Below are 18,132 nucleotides of genomic sequence, written 5' to 3'. Positions count from 1 at the left end.
TGTCTGTTCAGAAACACTTAAAAGATACAAATCGTGAGAGCGGGGATGGAGGATAAATTATATATATATTTTTTTTTTTCTGGTATTTCATATTTTTGGAAATAAATCATTCTGATATGTAATTTGCTGATGAATAGAGTTCAGAAGAACAGCCTTTATTTGAAAAAGAAATCGTCACTTTTGGTCAATATTCATGCATCCCCACTGATTAAAATAATAAACTTTTGAGCTGCAGTGTATTATATATACTAGAGAAGGTTAGTTTGCGGTGGCTAGTTGTTCAGCATGTGGTGTCGGCACGCTTTGATCGGGTCAGGAGGGTTTCGCAGAGCTTGGCACATGTTTGGGACGTGACCCCACAACCCCATAACGGTTAACCTATGACCTCTTAACCGCTACTGCCGCTTGTGTCTGCATATGAGTCTCTGTGTCGTCTCTCTTCTCTCCCACGTCCCCCAGTTTCAGCAGGCTTTTCAGCTCCTCATCCGGCACCGCAGGGAAAAAACCGGACGCTCCGGTCAACTTGAAGTACAACGCTCCCACCTCACAAGTGGTCCCGTCGGTGAAGAAGCGGAGCAGCACCCTCGCTCAGCTGCCTAGTGACAAATCCAAAGCCTTCGACTTCCTCAATGAAGAGTGAGTGACTTCCTGACACTTCCTTACACGTAGCCTGACAAGCCAGACCCACATTAAGATGTTTGGTCTGGAAACTCACCATTAACGGCTCAATCTGAGGGGTGGATAAACGGCTGTCTGTCAAACTCCCTCTGCACGCGATAGGATAGCGCTACACCAACCAGAGCAACGAAGGTGAAGCCGAGCTGACTAAACATTGGCCGTATCCGGTCAGCTAAACTCCGAACACATCTTCCCTTCTTAAGAATGACTTCAGTGCCGTTCTTTTCTCAGAGGAAAGCTTAACTCAAGTCTTCCAGAGTCGCGGTCAAAGCTGATTCGAAAGACCGCCGCCGTTCGCCAGTTTCTGTGTTTACTAGAAGCACGCAAACGCAACTCGGCCATCGTCATTATGGCCCCGCCCACCGACTCTATACACGGTGTGATTGGCCCGACCAGAGTTTGGTTTTTACAGCTCAGAAGTGTATTGAGAGTTGCTAGACGACACTCGCGGCAGATTAGATGTGCTGCCGCTAGGGTGCGTCTAGATTTCTAGGCTACCTTACACGTGTAATGGCAAAATAATTAACTCTGATAATTAAATAATTAACTTATTGCTTTACTGAATAAGAGACAAACATCAGCCAATTATAATTATATAGACGTTTATTTCTTGCAAGAAAGAGCCACAGTCAAAACAGTCATCAGAGCCTGCATCGAGTGTGAACTGAAGACATAACAGAAATCACAATCTCTTATACCCCCAATATCTAATCAATCCCTCTCAGTAGTTTTCCACACAGTGTTTACAAATTTTCCATCACACACGCAAGGCCCAAATCTGCTCCTTCACACAAGCTCACACTTCAAAAAAGCCGTCAGTCCTCCGCTCATCTTCACACACAGATGAAGATATTAGTGTTGAAATCCGATGGCTCAGAAAGGCCTTCATTGACACCAATGTCATTTCCTCTCTCAAGACCCATAAAGGCACTAAAGACGTCGTTACAAAGCCCATCTCACTACAGCGGCTCTACAATCATTGATGAAGAGGCCAGAAGAGTTTTTGTGCGCAAAAAAACAACTTGTATAGTGATGGCCGATTTCAAAACAAAGATTCAAATCGATTCACTGATTCATAACGGTCCGAAGCTTTGTTTTGAAATAGTGTGTGTGTGTGTGTGTGTGTGTGTGTGTGTGTGTGTGTGTGTGTGTGTGTGTGTGTGTGTGTGTGTGTGTGTCGCAGGGCTGAGGTGGAGAGCGTGGTGTCTCGCAGAGAGCAGAAGAGAGCTCAGTACCGGCAGGTCAAAGATCATGTGCAGAAAGAGGACGGCAGGATGCAGGCGTGCGGATGGAGTTTACCTCCCAAATACAAGGTGACACGGGCTGTGCAACACTCACATACTATTAGTATTTTCGATTAGTTTTGATTTTTATATTTTTCGTTTTCATCATGCGTAGGGCTGGGCGATAAAACGATAACGATAATTATCACGATATAATTTTCCTCGATAAAACGATAACAACAGGTCGATAAATTCTCGATATAATGCTTACGCGCTATGCTGCGCATGCGTATTGCAGACCGGGCTTCTGGGTGCTGCACGCGGTAATGTTTACAGTCTGTGGCTGACAGGCTTGGAGGATCGGAGATAAGTGGAGCGATAAAAATGAGCAATAGTGAAGAAAATGCAGCGCTCACGGCCAGCTCGGGGGACACAGATATCGTTGACAAGTTAGTTCGCTCAACTTCAGTGGTTTGGAGATATTTTAGCGATCCCATCCGACATAAAACAGAGCGACGTGCGTGGACTACTTATCATAGGTTCACGTTCACCACACGGAATTTAATTATTAAATTATCGTGTTTCTTCAAAGTCCTTCCATATAACATGCAGCCCAACACAGCGGTGAATCTACATTAACTACATTCACACACCGGCTTATTACCTTGTTAGCTGTAGTGGGTGACTTATTTACAACAGGCTAACGTTACCAAACTATAATCACTAAAACATCGGACTTGTACATTGCTATCATAATTGTTTGTCTTTGGTGATGTATTAATGACTCCGCATCGCCTGTATCAAAAGAGAAATAATGTCATCTGGTGTTTAAAATTAATAAAATAGACTAGACAGCCCTTACTGGAGATCCACAAACACTGAACTTTTCTCTCTCCCGACCAGCCCACTGTCGGTGAGGTGTGTTTGTGTGTGTGTGTCGGTGAGATGCACGGTGGACCAATCCACTGTGAGGCAAGAGAAGGGGCCTCAAAATGTTTCTTAAAACGCTTTTTTTTGACCGTTTGCGTTTTTAGTGTTTTACTTACACAATTAAATATATATGATGCAATATTGAGCGTTTTTGTTCTATTTAAGCTGCGAAAATCGTTCACAGCAGAACCGCAACGCGTCTCACAGCAACGTGGGTAAATGAACGATTCATTGTTTGAATGAATCGTTTGAATGAACGACTCAATGACTCGCTCATTAAGACGGCCACCTGCTGCCACCTACTGGTGGTTTAATTTGATCTTTAAACATACTTTCCAACATGTCTTATTTGTCTATTGAAAAATACAAATCTCAAAACATTATTTAATGCTGTTGTAATTTTTCAGTGTAAATTATTTAATTTGATTGGTAACAGCCCTTATAGTGTTTTATTTTAATTAAATGTATTGATCAAAATTACAAATATAAAATGAAACATGAAGCTTAGCCTATATTTAATAAGATTAAGGGAAAATGCCCTTTATAAAAGGTGAAATATCACAAATTTCAAATGATGCAGATTTAAATATGTCAAAGCTGAGTGAACACTGGTGAGAATATTGCTTCAGAATAAATTATATTTACAACACACAAACACACTTTTCCAGACAAGCTAATTTTTTACTTGGACAAGCTTGAACGATGTACTTGTTCGAAGGACAAGCACATGAACATGCTTAATTGTAAGCCCTGTATAATGATATTTTATTGATATATAGTGTTGAGTAAAAAAATGCTGACCACAGTTAAGATTTTAATAAATAAATCTACCTCAGTTTTAATAAATTGCTCACTTGTTTGGGAAGTGTTTGTCATGTTTTGACAATAAAGGATAGTTTAAAACCACAGCTAACTGTTTGTTTTCTACATATTTCACTCAGGAGCAAAAATATGCCTTTAAACTTTAAAGAAATAAACATTTTACATTTATCGTGATATTTATCGATATCGACTGATATGCTAAATTATATCGTGATAATTTTTTTGGGCCATATCGCCCAGCCCTAATCATGCGTAACCCTGCTGTGTATCAGACAGAAACTTGTATCATGCAGTTGCATACAAATATACAGTACAGGCCAACAGTTTGGACACATTACTATTTGTAATGTTTATGAATTAAGTTTCTTCTGCTCATCAAGCCTGCATTTATTTGATCAAAAATACAGAAACTTTTTTTAATATTGTGATATATTATTACAATTTAAAATATTTGGTTTTCAATGTATTCTATTGGATATTGGATTTATGGATTTATTTCTGTGATCAGAGCTGAATGTTCAGGAGGGTTCCTCCAGTCTTCAGTGATCATGATCCTTCAGAAATCATTCTCAGATGAGGATTCATTAGGAGTGTTGGGCACAGTTCTGCTGACTAATATATTTGAGGAATAAAAGGCTCAGGAGAACTGCATTTATTCAAAATAAAAACATATTTTCAAATAATATATATAATATAATATCTCCTTTACTGAAACACTCAGTTTCAGTCAATCTCATGTCAATCTTGAGTACCTATAGTGTAGTATTGCATCCTTCATATCTCCGAAAAGTCTTTAGTTTTATTATATTTATAAAAGAAATATGGGCTGTACCGAGTCTTTCCGGAAAAAAACGAGCGCCTGGAGGCGTATCGAGTGGGCGGAGCTAAAGAATGACGATCGCGAACAAAGCGGTGACGTCCTCAAGGGTGGAGAAGAAAACGCTATCCTAATAAACCATGGCCATCAATCAGATTCAGTTAATACAGATAATGATCCAGAATCAGATCTGAGGCAGAAATAAACTGAACAGGAGAAACAGCAGCAGCAGGACGTCCGTCTCTGTGGTATGGACTGTATTTAGTGGCCTGTCAACATTTGTGTGTGTTTACTCGCAGTTTATGAGGACATGATTCGGTTTATGGACTATTGTATGCGATTAAACCTTAGCAGTAGCAAGCAAAACGGTTTTGCACGTCAGACTAGTGTAACGTTATACAGAGAACAGCAATGGAGTCCGTTAGCGCATTTGAATGACGAAGCACGCGATCGTGTCGTTTACTGATGTTTACTCACGCGACGATAGCCGACAGCACAGACATCTGAAGCAGTTTAACTCACCGGCTGCTTCCAAAGCAGGACCGAACCTTTATCGCTGGGACTGCTCCGTCAAAAACACACTTCTTTGGCATGATTTGGTGAAGTCCTGACAGCAGTGGCGTGGAGATCCACTTTGCGACGCAACTGAAGCGATGTTGTGAAGCTTCCCGTCATTTCTGCGTTCAAATCGGTTCAAATGCAGTGCTGCCTTCCCGGAATGCTGTGCTGAAGCGTTGAAGTCGCTCGACGTCACCCATAGGAATAAAGTGGAGCGCGGCGCGGACTATAACGACAGAAGTGTTCACGGACGACTGGATCTGCAGCTGAGAGTGTGTATGGGCGTGCATTTCCTCTCTTGCTCTAGTCACGCGCACACACCCTACCGGGAGAAGAGCCCGTACGGCCCATACAAGGACCTTCCGCTCTATTAACGTCAAGCCGACCCATACTCGAAAAAAACTCTCCGAAACTTGTGAGAAACCGGAAGGAGTATTTTTGACACAGAAATACTCCATCAAACGTCCAACATTAGTTTTTGAAACTTTGTCTATGTTTGTCTATCTTTAACAGTGTAAAAAGCTCAGTATGCATGAAACAGCACCCCCCCCCCCCCCCCCAACACATCCTTGCTGGATAAAATTGTTTTATTTCAAAAAAAGAAAGAAACAAAATGACTGACCCCAAATTACTGACCAGTAGTGTATATTGTCGTTGTTAAATTAGGGCTGTCAATCGATTAAAATATTTAATCGCATGATTGTCATGAGTTAACTGTAGATTAATTGCAACTTAATCCCACATTTTTATCAGTTCTAAATGTACATTAAATTAATCTTTTTCAAGTCCTTAATACTCTAATCAACATAGGTATGGACAAATATGCATGCTTTATGCAAATGTACGTTTATTATTAGTGAACCCATACTAGCAGGAACTTGTTCAAGAACTTGTTCAAGTCTCTTAAGCCTAAGCTTAAAAACTCAGAATAAGCAGTGATTTCTCTCATTTTAAGGATATAAATAAAGGCCGTTTTTACACTGGTAGTTCAGAACAGGGCACATTTCGTATGTAAAATCGGTAATGTGAAAGCTGTCATGCGGACCTGAGAGCGCACCGAGACCGAATCCTGCAGGAGATGCTCTGAGTTCGGCTGCACTCGAACTGTGCCGCAATTCAGATGAACAGTGTGAAAAACACGGATCGGGAGCGCTCCTGTTCAGAAAAGTAACCTGCGTATTCGTTTTAGCCGATTGTAATGTATATCAATAAAACACAAGTGGTGAAACTATCACTGCGCTCGGACTCGTACTGCAGCGAACGTGCTCAGTGCTAAAACCCTTTTCTTTTATTTCCACCTGGAGTCTAATAAAAGTTCAACAGAAAAATGGTAGCTTATATAACGTTTATATGCTTCCTTAGTGTCTATGGCTGCTCTCGATTTCTCCAACTACGGGCTAGGCCACGGATCAAACAGAGAATGAGCGCTGCGTTAATAACATTAGTGCCATTAAAATGAATTTGCGTTAACGCGTTCATTTTGACAGCTCTATATACAAGTTATTCATTGTAAAAGCCTCCATATTCTGTTTTCAAAGGTTGCCAGTGGTGGACAAGCAGAGAGTAAGATCCAGAATCTGCCCGTGCCCGTCTACCTGCGGCCTTTAGATGAGAAAGATGCTTCCATGAAGGTGAGAGTGTTCTCCGTGTGTTTCCACTCCGGTTAGTCTCGTGGTTTGAGCGTGCTGATCGTGTGTGTGCCCTTGTTTATATTACATTGTGGAGACCAAATGTCCCTATAAGGATAGTAAAACCTGAGATCACCAGCCAGCGGTCTCCACTTTTTTTTTTAAAAAGGCTTATAAAAATCAAACAGGATGAGTTTTTTCGAGAAAGTAAAAATGCAGAATGTTTCCTGTGATGGGTAGGTTTAGGGTGTGTGTGTGATGGGTAGGTTTAGGGTGTGTGTGTGTGTGTGATGGGTAGGTTTAGGAGTAGGGGCAGTGTAGGGGGATAGAAAATACGGTTTGTACAGCATAAAAACCATTACGCCTTTGGAGAGTCCCCACAAAGATAGTGAACCAGACTTGTGTGTGTGTAGCTGTGGTGTGCTGCGGGAGTAAATCTCTCCGGCGGGAAGACGCGTGACGGAGGCTCCATTGTGGGAGCGAGTGTGTTTTATAAAGACGTTTCGGGAGGCGAGAGCGACCCCGTCGGCCTCAGGAAGAAGAGAGGATCTCAGAGCAGCCTGGACCGACTGGAGCAGGAGCTGAAGGTGAGGAGACTCAAACATCACTTAAAGGGATAGTTCACCCAAAAATGAGCCTGTGATGTTTATCTGCTGACTCCCAGGGCATCATAGGTGTGTGTGTTTCTTCAGTAGAACACAAATGAAGATTTTTAACTCAACCGTTGCTGTGTGTCGGTCATATAATCATGTGAATGGGGAACAACTCTATGAGAGCAAATAAAAAAAACATGCTTAGACAACATGAACAAAGAGCCCTGTGGCTCATGACGACACACTGATATCTTAAGACACAAAACGATCAGTTTGTGTGAGAAATCAAGCCGTGTTTAAACGATCTGGATATACGAGTCAGAGCCATCAGAGCGTGTGTATATTGACCTTCCTTACCGGAAGTGAAGCACATTCCAGTCTGTTGGATATAGCGTTGTATTTGAGGTAAAAAATGATATAAATACGGCTCGATTTCTCACACAAATGGATCGTTTTGTGTAAAGTATTTACTAGACAAGCAAAAGTAATTGTCTTGTTTTGGGGAAATATAACTCAAAATTTAGAGTTTTTGCTTAAAATAAGATAAATAATCTGCCAATGGGCTGAGAAAAATAATCTTAATTCAAACAGAAAACAAGATTATTTTTCTCACCCCATTGGCAGATTATTTATCTTATTTTAAGCAAAAACTCTCTTCATTTTGAGTTATTTTTTCCCAAAACAAGACAATAATTTTTACTTGTCTAGTAAATGTTTCTTAATGTAAGAATTTTTAAGATAGTTCGACTAGAAACAAGACAAAAATACTAAGTAAGAAAATCATTTTTGCAGACTGGGAAGAGAGGAGCCGGAACAATGGAGAATATGAGAGAAATAATACGGCCTCTTTAATGTTGTGTGTGTGTGTGTGTCTGTTTGTGTGTGTGTATGTGTGTGTGTGCAGGAGCAGGAGAAGGAACTGAGGCATCAGGATGAGCTCTCCAGCCTGGTGTGGATCTGCACCAGTACACACACCACCTCCAAGGTCATCGTCATTGATGCCAACCAGCCCGGAAACATCCTGGAGAGCTTCTTTGTCTGTAATTCTCACGTGCTGTGCATCGCCAGCGTCCCAGGTCAGAGAACGCAGCGCTTCGTTACTTATTTATAATCTCCACAGGTGCTTTTGATATCTGAACGGGTTTGTTTGTTTCTTAAAGCTCCACTGTGTGATATTTTCCCCCATCTAGCGGTGTAAAGGTTTATGACCATCAGGTGAATATTAGTTTCTGTTCCTCTCAATTCTGATTTCGTTTTAACTCCTACGGTGGCCGATTTAGTCCAAGATTAACATGGCTTTCAGTTCGACCTCGTCCATAAGTGCAATCGAGTGTTAAAGCGCGAAAGGCAAAGCTTGAATTTACGGGTATGTCCCTCTTTGGCTAATGTACTTTCAAGATGGAGGAGCAACATGGCGGCCGGCATTCGAACCCCTCACTCGTATGTGTTTTCAACGGCATATTATAAACTTACGAGAATACTTTATTACTCGAAAGAAGTAAATATACATTAATGAGCACATATATATATATATATTTGAAAGTGTTTTTAGCTAAGAATAAACTAAAAAGGTTACACAGTGTAGCTTTAAGATCCCCATTAGCTCCTGACATACCAGTTGCTATTCTTCCTGGGTTCTCCTCAAATTCATCACATACAGTATATATATTTGTACACACATCTATAAACAACATAAACACACACGCACTCACACACACTTAAGACATGAAAGCTGTATGTAATCCCAGACATACTGTACATAATACATATGAAAAAAAATACAAACAGCTCATTTAAAAACAACAACCCAACCAAACAAAACAAACAACTTAACCATAACATTATTAGTATTATTAACATTATCATTCCCACTATTATTACTATTATCACCATTACTATCATTATCATTATTAACAATAACAACAATAATCATCACAACAATCAAATCTTGACACAATCCCTAAAGCTCCACAGTGCAAAAAAATGCTTTTCTTACTCAGTATTTTTGTCTTGTTTCTAGTCCAAACATCTAAAAATTCTTAATACAAGAAGTATTTACTAGACAAGCAAAAGTAATTGTGTTGTTTTGGGAAAAATAACTCAAAATGAAGAGAGTTTTTGCTTAAAATAAGATAAAAAATATCAATGGGGTGAGAAAAATAATCTTGTTTTCTGTTTGAATTAAGATTATTTTATTTACCCCATTGGCAGATTATTTATCTAAAATAGCTTTTTGTTATTTTCGGACAACAATAAAACAGGAAATGCATTCCATGCAACCATGGCTCAATACAACAGTACGCTGCATTTGATTAGTTCTGCAAATAGGCAGCAAACCTCTTGTGTTACTGCTTTGACATGTTTCATAATTACCAGTATCTGAGAAAAAAGTTGTGTGTGTGTTTGTTAGGTGCTTGTGAGACGGACTACCCCGCTGGAGAGGAGCTGATGGCAGGCTGTGATGCTGAAGGCGTCTCTAAACTCAGCTGTACAGCCGGCAGTGTCTCCACGGGCTCTGAAGAGGGTCTGGATGGCATCACTGTAGTGGGCTGCTCTACAGAAGGACCTGTGGCCATCCCTCAAACCGTCTGCACCAACTCCATAGAGTCCTCTAACTCTGGTAACGCAGACACATCCCAAAAACACTTCTCCGTATCTTTCAAGTTTACTTAATTGTCCTTAAATGGTTAAAAAAAAAAGGTCCCATTATTTCCTCCTGTGGTTGGACAGCGGTCAGACCTCCGTTCATCTTCAGACACGGATGAAAATATTAGTGTTGAAATCCGATGGCTCAGAAAGGCCTTCATTAGCCCCGTTTCCATTACCCTTCAAAATGCGCAAATTGAAATTGCGAATTGAAAATACGCCCAATGGAAACGCGTAAAAAAGTTTTTACGCTCTCATGAGGTGTTTTTTCAGGCAATTCGAAAAAGGACATTTTCGCAAAACTACAATGGAAACATTTTTTTTGACACCAATGTCATTTCCTCTCTCAAGACCGAAATCGTTACAAAGCCCATCTCACTACAGCGGCTCTACAATCATTTTATGAAGAGACCAGAATAGTTTCTGTGCGCAAAAATATGACTTGTATAGTGATGGCCGATTTCAAAACAAAGATTCGAACGGTTATGAATCAGTGAATCAAGTTCATGATTCGGATCGCGTGTCAAACTGCTGAAATCATGAATCGATTCACTGATTCATAACTCCATCGGATTTCAACACTAATATCTTTTAGATATTTAGTCTATTAGACTAAGGTCTTACGGGTGTCCAACCACATTAGGGAGAGTAATTATTGACAGAATTTAAATTTTTTGGTGAACTAAGCCTTTAAAGGCAATTCTTTGTGCAGACAGCAGCATACATACATGTTCATACATCAACACAATGCACATCAGATATCACACATTTATAACAGATCATTAAAAAAAACTTAATAGCAGTAGGTATGAAAGAGTTTTTGTGTTTTTAAGATTTACACAAGGGAAGTTTAAGTCTCCGACCCGATGGAAGCAGTTATGGGTAACATCAGAATGGACTAGCTGGGCCTTCCTAGTCACCCCATGTTCATAAATTTGTGTAATAGTCCTTATGTCGGTTCCTGTGAGCTTGCTACACATTTTTACAATACTATTCAACTTACTGCTAGCCTGACAAGCCAGACACACATCAAGATGTTTGGTCAGGAAACTCACCATTGACATCTCAATCTGGTAAACGGCTGTTAAATTGTCCCTAGGATGTAATGCTCTGTTTTTTTCCTTATTGGGAAGGGTCATGAATATTAATGTTGAGCTCTGCTCGGATTGGCTGTTTCACTGCACGGCTCAATGACCGCTAACACATCTATACCATCCGTCATGGCAATAATTTGACAATGATATATAGCTTCTTAACTTTGAATCATGAACTGAACTGGGTAGCGCGTAAATATGTTTTTTTGTTGTACAATAACGTCACAGTTTGACAGTAGAGTACTGATTTAAAAGTTGATTTATTTAGCCAAACAAAGTAATGTAGAAGCCACTCAAAACAGACAGTGTCATGTTTACTACTCACCCGCTGCAAAATAATCATACTTGAGTTCTGAAAAATGTATATTTATTTAACAAATTGACTAGAAGCCTTGTCAAATGACTATCGTTTCAACTTAGATGGTGGAGAATGTGACGTTAGCTTCAAGGAACTTAGATATTCTCTGGCTCATCTCACAGCGGTTTAGAGATTATCGTGACAGAATATGCTAATCAATGACTGAAGATCGTTAACTCATAAACTCATCCTCTATCCCTTTAGAAGCGTCCTCTCTCATTCTACATGTCGTCTCTTCTTCTGGAGTCTCTCCATCATTGTCTGACTCCGGTTTGATCATAAAAGGCTGAACAGTTTTTGATATTTTCAGTGTGTGTGTGTGGTAATCGGAGCTGCTAACACAAACTCTTGAAGCTCCACCCTATTCCTTAAAGGGGGTGGGAGCAGCAGCTTATTTGCATTTAAAGGGACACACAAACAGTGCCTCAAATTTTAACATACTATAAAAATTATCTGTGGGGTATTTTGAGCTGAAACCTTACATACACACTCAGGGGACATCAGAGACTTATTTTGCATCTTGTAAAAAAGGGACATTATAGAACCCTTTTAATGTAAAGCTGCTTTGAAATAGTATAAAGCTCTATAGAAATAAGTAAAGTCGGAGTTTCATGATGTAAAGTCGGAGTTGCAGATGTAAAATCAGAAAAGTCGGAGTTGCGAGATGTAAAGTCAGAAAAGTCGGAGTTGCGAGATGTAAAGTCAGAAAAGTCGGAGTTGCGAGATGTAAAGTCAGAAAAGTCGGAGTTGCGAGATGTAAAGTCAGAAAAGTCGGAGTTGCCAGATGTAAAGTCAGAAAAGTCGGAGTTGCCAGATGTAAAGTCAGAAAAGTCGGAGTTGCGAGATGTAAAGTCAGAAAAGTTGGAGTTGCGAGATGTAAAGACGGAAAAGTTGGAGTTGCGAGATGTAAAGTCGGAGTTGCAGATGTAAAATCAGAAAAGTCGGAGTTGCGAGATGTAAAGTCAGAAAAGTCGGAGTTGCAGATGTAAAGTCAGAAAAGTTGGAGTTGCGAGATGTAAAGTCGGAAAAGTTGGAGTTGCGAGATGTAAAGTCGGAAATGTTGGAGTTGAGAGATGTAAAGTCGGAAATGTTGGAGTTGCGAGATGTAAAGTCGGAGTTGCGAGATGTAAAGTCGGAGTTGCGAGATGTAAAGTCAGAAAAGTCGGAGTTGGGCGATGTAAAGTCAGAAAAGTCGGAGTTGGGCGATGTAAAGTCGGAGTTGGGCGATGTAAAGTCGGAGTTGCGAGATGTAAAGTCAGAAAAGTCGGAGTTGCGAGATGTAAAGTCGGAGGTGCGAGATGTAAAGTCGAAAAAGTTGGAGTTGCGAGATGTAAAGTCGAAAAAGTTGGAGTTGCGAGATGTAAAGTCGGAAATGTTGGAGTTGCGAGCTCTAAAGTCAGAAAAGTCGGAGTTGCGAGATGTAAAGTTGGAGTTGCGAGATGTAAAGTCGGAAAAGTTGGAGTTGCGAGATGTAAAGTCGGAAAAGTTGGAGTTGCGAGATGTAAAGTCGGAAAAGTTGGAGTTGCGAGATGTAAAGTCGGAAAAGTTGGAGTTGCGAGATGTAAACTGTGAAACAGTATAAAGCTCTATAGTATATATAGTATAAATAAGTGAAACCTTAAATGTCTCCGCAGACGAGGTTTTGGGTCAGCGCACGCAGGACGGAGTGACGGCAGCAGAAGAAGCTCTGGAGGCCACAGAGAGCAGCAGCGGCACACCTGCAGATGAGAGCCAGAGCGGGGTCTACACCGAACACGTGTTCACCGACCCGCTGGGAGTGCAGAGCAGCAGAGACACACCGGCCAAATACACACAGAGGTGTGTGTGTCACGCGCTTCACGTCTCTGCATCTGAGCAGACACGCAATGATTCTGTTTTAGAAATGGTTTCTATTTCTGCGACGTCTCGGCTGTACACCAACACAAAAGTCCTCGTGGTTGAGCTGTGCTGTTCTCAATGCACTGCAAAAAATGCTCTTCTTATTTAGTATTTCTTTTCTTGTTTCTAGTCTAAATATCTAAATATCCTTAAATCAAGATGCATTTACTAGATAAGTATAATTACATAAGATATTTTTTCTTGTTTTGTTGAAAATAATATCAAAATGAAGAGAGTTTTTGCTTAAAACAGGCAAAATGATCTGCCAATGGGGTGAGAAAAATAATCTTATTTCTGTTTGGGACGAAAACAAGAAACAAGATTTCAATCAGAAATAAGATTCTTCTCACCCCGTCACCTGTTTTAAGCAAAAACTCACTTCATTTTGATATTATTTTCAGCAAAACAAGAAAAAATATCTTGTCATTTTACTTATCTAGTAAATGCGTCTTGATTTAGGAATTGTTAGATATTTAGACGAGAAACGAGACAAAATGACTAAAAAAGCAGATATATTTTGCGCACGGAAATCAGCAATTTATGCGGCGAAAGTGCAACGTATTTCCCCCGCATAAATATGCAGACGTTGGCTGATTATGCATTAAATCAGGCGATCGCATAATCATGTTTTTCTGGAGGGCCTGGATATTACTGAGGCATATTGTGCCGTATGTAACGCTCTGGTTCTGTAGGGAGTGTGATCTGGTGAAGGATGGCGTCAGCTCAATGCCTGAGGAGCAGGATCTCATGAGAGAGGAAGCCAGCAAGATGAGCAGCGTTCTGCCTACAATGTGGCTCGGCGCTCAGAACGGCTGGTGAGTCTGCCTAACCCTCACCTTTTTCACACTTGGACTAGTTAACCCTGGGTCACTCTAACCCCTGGGTTATCTTCTCACATTTCACATGGCTCATCATTTACCTGAGGTCATAAGCTGACGTTTCACACTGTACTACAGCTGAACAAATGTTTAGCCCTATGTTGGGGTCTCTAAAAAATATTAATGTTAATGGTTGATAAATATATATTGTTCAGTTGCTAAATGTTTACATTTCTACTTTAAAATATTTAACTAGTTAGTAATGGCTCTTATATATGGAAGCTTGTTTCAGCCACAGAATACACTTTAAAAGACAATTGCAACTTTTTATCTCACAATTGCGAGATATAAAGTCAGAATTCTGTGATATAAAGTATAATTGCGTGTTATAAAGTCGGAATTGTGAGATATAAAGTTGGAGTTGCGAGTTATAAAGTCAAAATTGCAAGTTGTAAAGTCAGAGTTGCGAGATGTAAAGTTGAGTTAGGAGTTAAGTCAGAATTGCAAGTTATAAAGTCGGAATTGTGAAATATAAAGTTGGAGTTACGAGTTATAAAGTCGGAATTTCGAGATGTAAAGTCGGAGTTGCGAGATGCGAAGTCGGAGTTCCAAGATGCAAAGTCGGAGGTGCGAGATGCGAAGTCGGAGTTCCGAGATGCGAAGTCGGAGGTGCGAGATGCGAAGTCGGAGTTCCGAGATGCAAAGTCGGAGGTGCAAGATGCGAAGTCAGAGTTCCGAGATGCGAAGTCAGAGGTGCGAGGTGCGAAGTCGGAGGTGCGAGATGCGAAGTCGGAGTTCCGAGATGCGAAGTCGGAGGTGCGAGATGCGAAGTCGGAGGTGCGAGATGCGAAGTCGGAGTTCCGAGATGCAAAGTCGGAGGTGCAAGATGCGAAGTCAGAGTTCCGAGATGCGAAGTCGGAGGTGCGAGGTGCGAAGTCGGAGGTGCGAGATGCGAAGTCGGAGGTGCGAGATGCGAAGTCGGAGGTGCGAGATGCGAAGTCGGAGGTGCGAGATGCGAAGTCGGAGTTCCGAGATGCAAAGTCGGAGGTGCGAGATGCGAAGTCGGAGGTGCGAGATGCGAAGTCGGAGGTGCGAGATGCGAAGTCGGAGGTGCGAGATGCAAAGAAGGAGGTGCGAGATGTAAAGTCGGAGTGACCGAAACAAGCATCCATACTTGTGCAAATAAAACTTAAACTCAAATTCATGAATGGTTCATTAGTGAATGCCCTTATCCAGTGATTGCAGATGACTGGACAGGTCATGAAGGGACTGATTGAGAGCAGAGATGTATTGAGTTGTGCTGATCTGTTTCAGCGTGTACGTTCACTCTTCTGTAGCGCAGTGGAGGAAGTGCCTTCACTCCATCAAGCTCAAGGATTCCGTCCTGGGGATTGTGTAAGGAAACTCTCATCTTCTGAATTGATTTACACAGTTATAAACTAAAGATATGTTATTATTATACATTATTATTTCTGTCTGTGTAGTCACGTGAAAGGACGTGTTCTGGTAGCCTTGGCCGATGGCACGCTTGCAATCTTCCACAGAGGCGTTGGTAAGACCACAAAGTTAACATTTGCATTCATCAATCCTACATACACAGATCAGGCATAACATTATGATCACCTTCCTAATATTGTGTTGGTCCTGACCCGTCGAGGCAGGGACTCCACTAGACCCCTGAAGGTGTGCTGTGGTATCTGGCACCAAGATGTTAGCAGCAGATAATTTAAGTCCTGTAAGTTGCGAGGTGGGGCCTCCATGGATCGGACTTGTTTGTTCAGCTCATCCCACAGATGCTCGATTGGATTGAGATCTGGGGAATCTGGAGGCCGAGTCGACGCCTCAAACTGGTTGTTGTGCTCCTCAAACCATTCCTGAAGCATTTGTGCTTTGTGTCAGGAGCATTATCCTGCTGGAAGAGCCACAGCCACCAGAATACCGTTTCCATGAAAGGCTGAACATGGTCTCAGCAATGCTTAGGTAGGTGGAGCGTGTCAAAGTAACATCCACATGGATGGAGGACCCAAGGTTTCCCAGCAGAACATTGGCCAAAGCATCACACTGCCTCCGCCGGCTCGCCTTCTTCCCATAGTGCATCCTGGGGCCATGTGTTCCCCAGATAAGCCACGCTCCAGTAGCTCGTCTGTTTGATCGGACCCCACGGGCCAGCCTTCGCTCCCCACATGCATCAGTGAGCCTTGGCCGCCCATGACCCTGTGGCCGGTTCTCCACTGGTCCTTCCTTGGAGCACTTTTGATAGATACTGACCACTGCAGACCGGGAACAGCCCACAAGAGCTGCAGTTTTGGAGATGCTCTGACCCAGTCGTCTAGCCGTCACAATCTGGCCAAACTCGCTCAAATCCTTACGCTTGCCCATTTCTCCTGCTTCTAACACATCAACTCTGAGGACAAAATGTTCACTTGCTGCCTGATAAATCCCACCCCTGTCATAATGTTATGCCTGATCGGTGTATACAGTAGTGGCCAAAAGTGGTATTATTTTAAATAAATATGGGGGAATATCAAAGTGGTACATTTGGTAAAGGCAAACATTATTTGGCAACAAAAGAAATGCATAGAAAAACAAAAAGCTGACAGGAAAAAGCATACACTAACTACAACATAATCAGTTATTAATATTTTGTTGGTTTTTTCTTGTTTTTGCATGTGTTTAAAAGTTCTGGCCAAAAATGATTGCCACACAATGTCATGTTTCATTGTGTTATTATCTAAAAAACAACAACAACTGACTCCAAACACAACTATGCGAAATGGTTACAAAATCTTTCATAATATATGAGGGAAAAATACATTTTACTAGGCCGGACAACACTTTATAATGCCAGCCCCATCAGAAGGAATGCTCTTTTAGTGATGGATATTTGTGTTACAGATGGCCAATGGGATTTGACCAACTATCACCTGTTAGATCTGGGCCGTCCGCATCACTCTATCCGCTGCATGACCGTAGTGCATGACAAGGTCTGGTGTGGATACAGGAACAAGATCTTTGTGGTTCAGCCTAAAGCCATGAAGATAGAGGTATGATAACATCTCTGAACGCATCTCTAAGACACAACTAATTCAATTAATTCTTGTATTTAGCAAGGATGCATTAAACTGATCAACTAAATATACAAATAAAATAAATTAGAAATATAAAGTAATAATAAATTAGGTCTTATTTAATTGTATAAACTATAATACTGATCTGCCAACATTGTCGCTTATATGATAAATTAAAATAAGCTGATAACATCACTGTTTTCTCCAGAACGACTGTACAGCCAAATCAAAATTTGTTGCAATGTGAAGCTGCTTTGAAACAATCGTCATTGTAAAAGCGCTTTATAAATACAGTTGATTGATTGATTGATCAAATAAATCGTCAAAAAAACTTCAACTCTGATAATCCTAAATGTGTGTTGATGATCAGATCCTCATGTGAGAATGATTAGTGAAGAATCATGTGACTCTGAAGACTGGAGTAATGATGATAAATTCAGCTTTGATCACAGGAATAAATCACACTTTACTATATATTCACATAGAGAACAGATGATCTACACTGGAGGAATAGTTCACTGTTTTACTGCATTTATGATCTAATAAATGCAGCTTTGGTGAGCTGACTTCTTTCAAAAACATTAAAAAAAGAAATATTATTATGTTTAAAAATGCTGTTGATTTTGTCAGAGATTTGGGAATAAAGGTGCAGTGTGTACATTTTAGTGGCATGTAGTGGTGAGGTTGTGAATTGCACCCGCTCACCCCTTCCTTTCGGAGCACATAGAGAAGCTACGGTGGCTGACACAGGACAAAGATGTGGTCGTCTGAGACAGCAGAGAGTAGCTAGTGCTCTGTAGAGAAGTTTGTCCCTTTAGGGCTACCGTAGAAACCCGGTGGCGCAAAATGGCGACTTAACTGTAAGGGGACCCACGGTGTGTGTCGATAGAAACGGCTCATTCTAAGGAAATAAAAACGTAACGGTCTTTATACTCCACTGAAAATATAGTTATGTATATTATATCAGAGTATCCGCGGGGTCTTGAAAAGTATTAAAAGGTGATAAATCAATTTTGGGAAA

At 41.0% G+C, this 18,132-nt stretch overlaps 1 protein-coding gene across 4 annotated transcripts in view; it reads left to right on the top strand.

Moving 5' to 3' along the window:
* Nucleotides 1–18,132, top strand: part of spag9b (sperm associated antigen 9b) — a 112,808-nt gene that overhangs the window by 82,099 nt on the left and 12,577 nt on the right. For all 4 annotated transcript variants that reach the window (XM_067430747.1, XM_067430746.1, XM_067430748.1 and 1 more), the window contains 11 exons: nucleotides 460–636; nucleotides 1,862–1,991; nucleotides 6,567–6,659; nucleotides 7,070–7,243; nucleotides 8,154–8,325; nucleotides 9,660–9,869; nucleotides 12,982–13,165; nucleotides 13,918–14,040; nucleotides 15,358–15,438; nucleotides 15,528–15,595; nucleotides 16,939–17,087. In XM_067430747.1, the coding sequence (XP_067286848.1) occupies nucleotides 460–636; nucleotides 1,862–1,991; nucleotides 6,567–6,659; nucleotides 7,070–7,243; nucleotides 8,154–8,325; nucleotides 9,660–9,869; nucleotides 12,982–13,165; nucleotides 13,918–14,040; nucleotides 15,358–15,438; nucleotides 15,528–15,595; nucleotides 16,939–17,087 (1,561 nt within the window). The remainder of the gene's footprint in view (nucleotides 1–459; nucleotides 637–1,861; nucleotides 1,992–6,566; nucleotides 6,660–7,069; nucleotides 7,244–8,153; nucleotides 8,326–9,659; nucleotides 9,870–12,981; nucleotides 13,166–13,917; nucleotides 14,041–15,357; nucleotides 15,439–15,527; nucleotides 15,596–16,938; nucleotides 17,088–18,132) is intronic.

This window comes from Pseudorasbora parva, chromosome 21 (genome assembly GCF_024679245.1).
Source record: "Pseudorasbora parva isolate DD20220531a chromosome 21, ASM2467924v1, whole genome shotgun sequence".
In the NCBI taxonomy this organism is placed as follows: domain Eukaryota; kingdom Metazoa; phylum Chordata; class Actinopteri; order Cypriniformes; family Gobionidae; genus Pseudorasbora; species Pseudorasbora parva.
The sequence above is the reverse complement of the archived record's forward strand: the minus strand, read 5'-3'. Positions and strand labels throughout refer to the sequence as shown.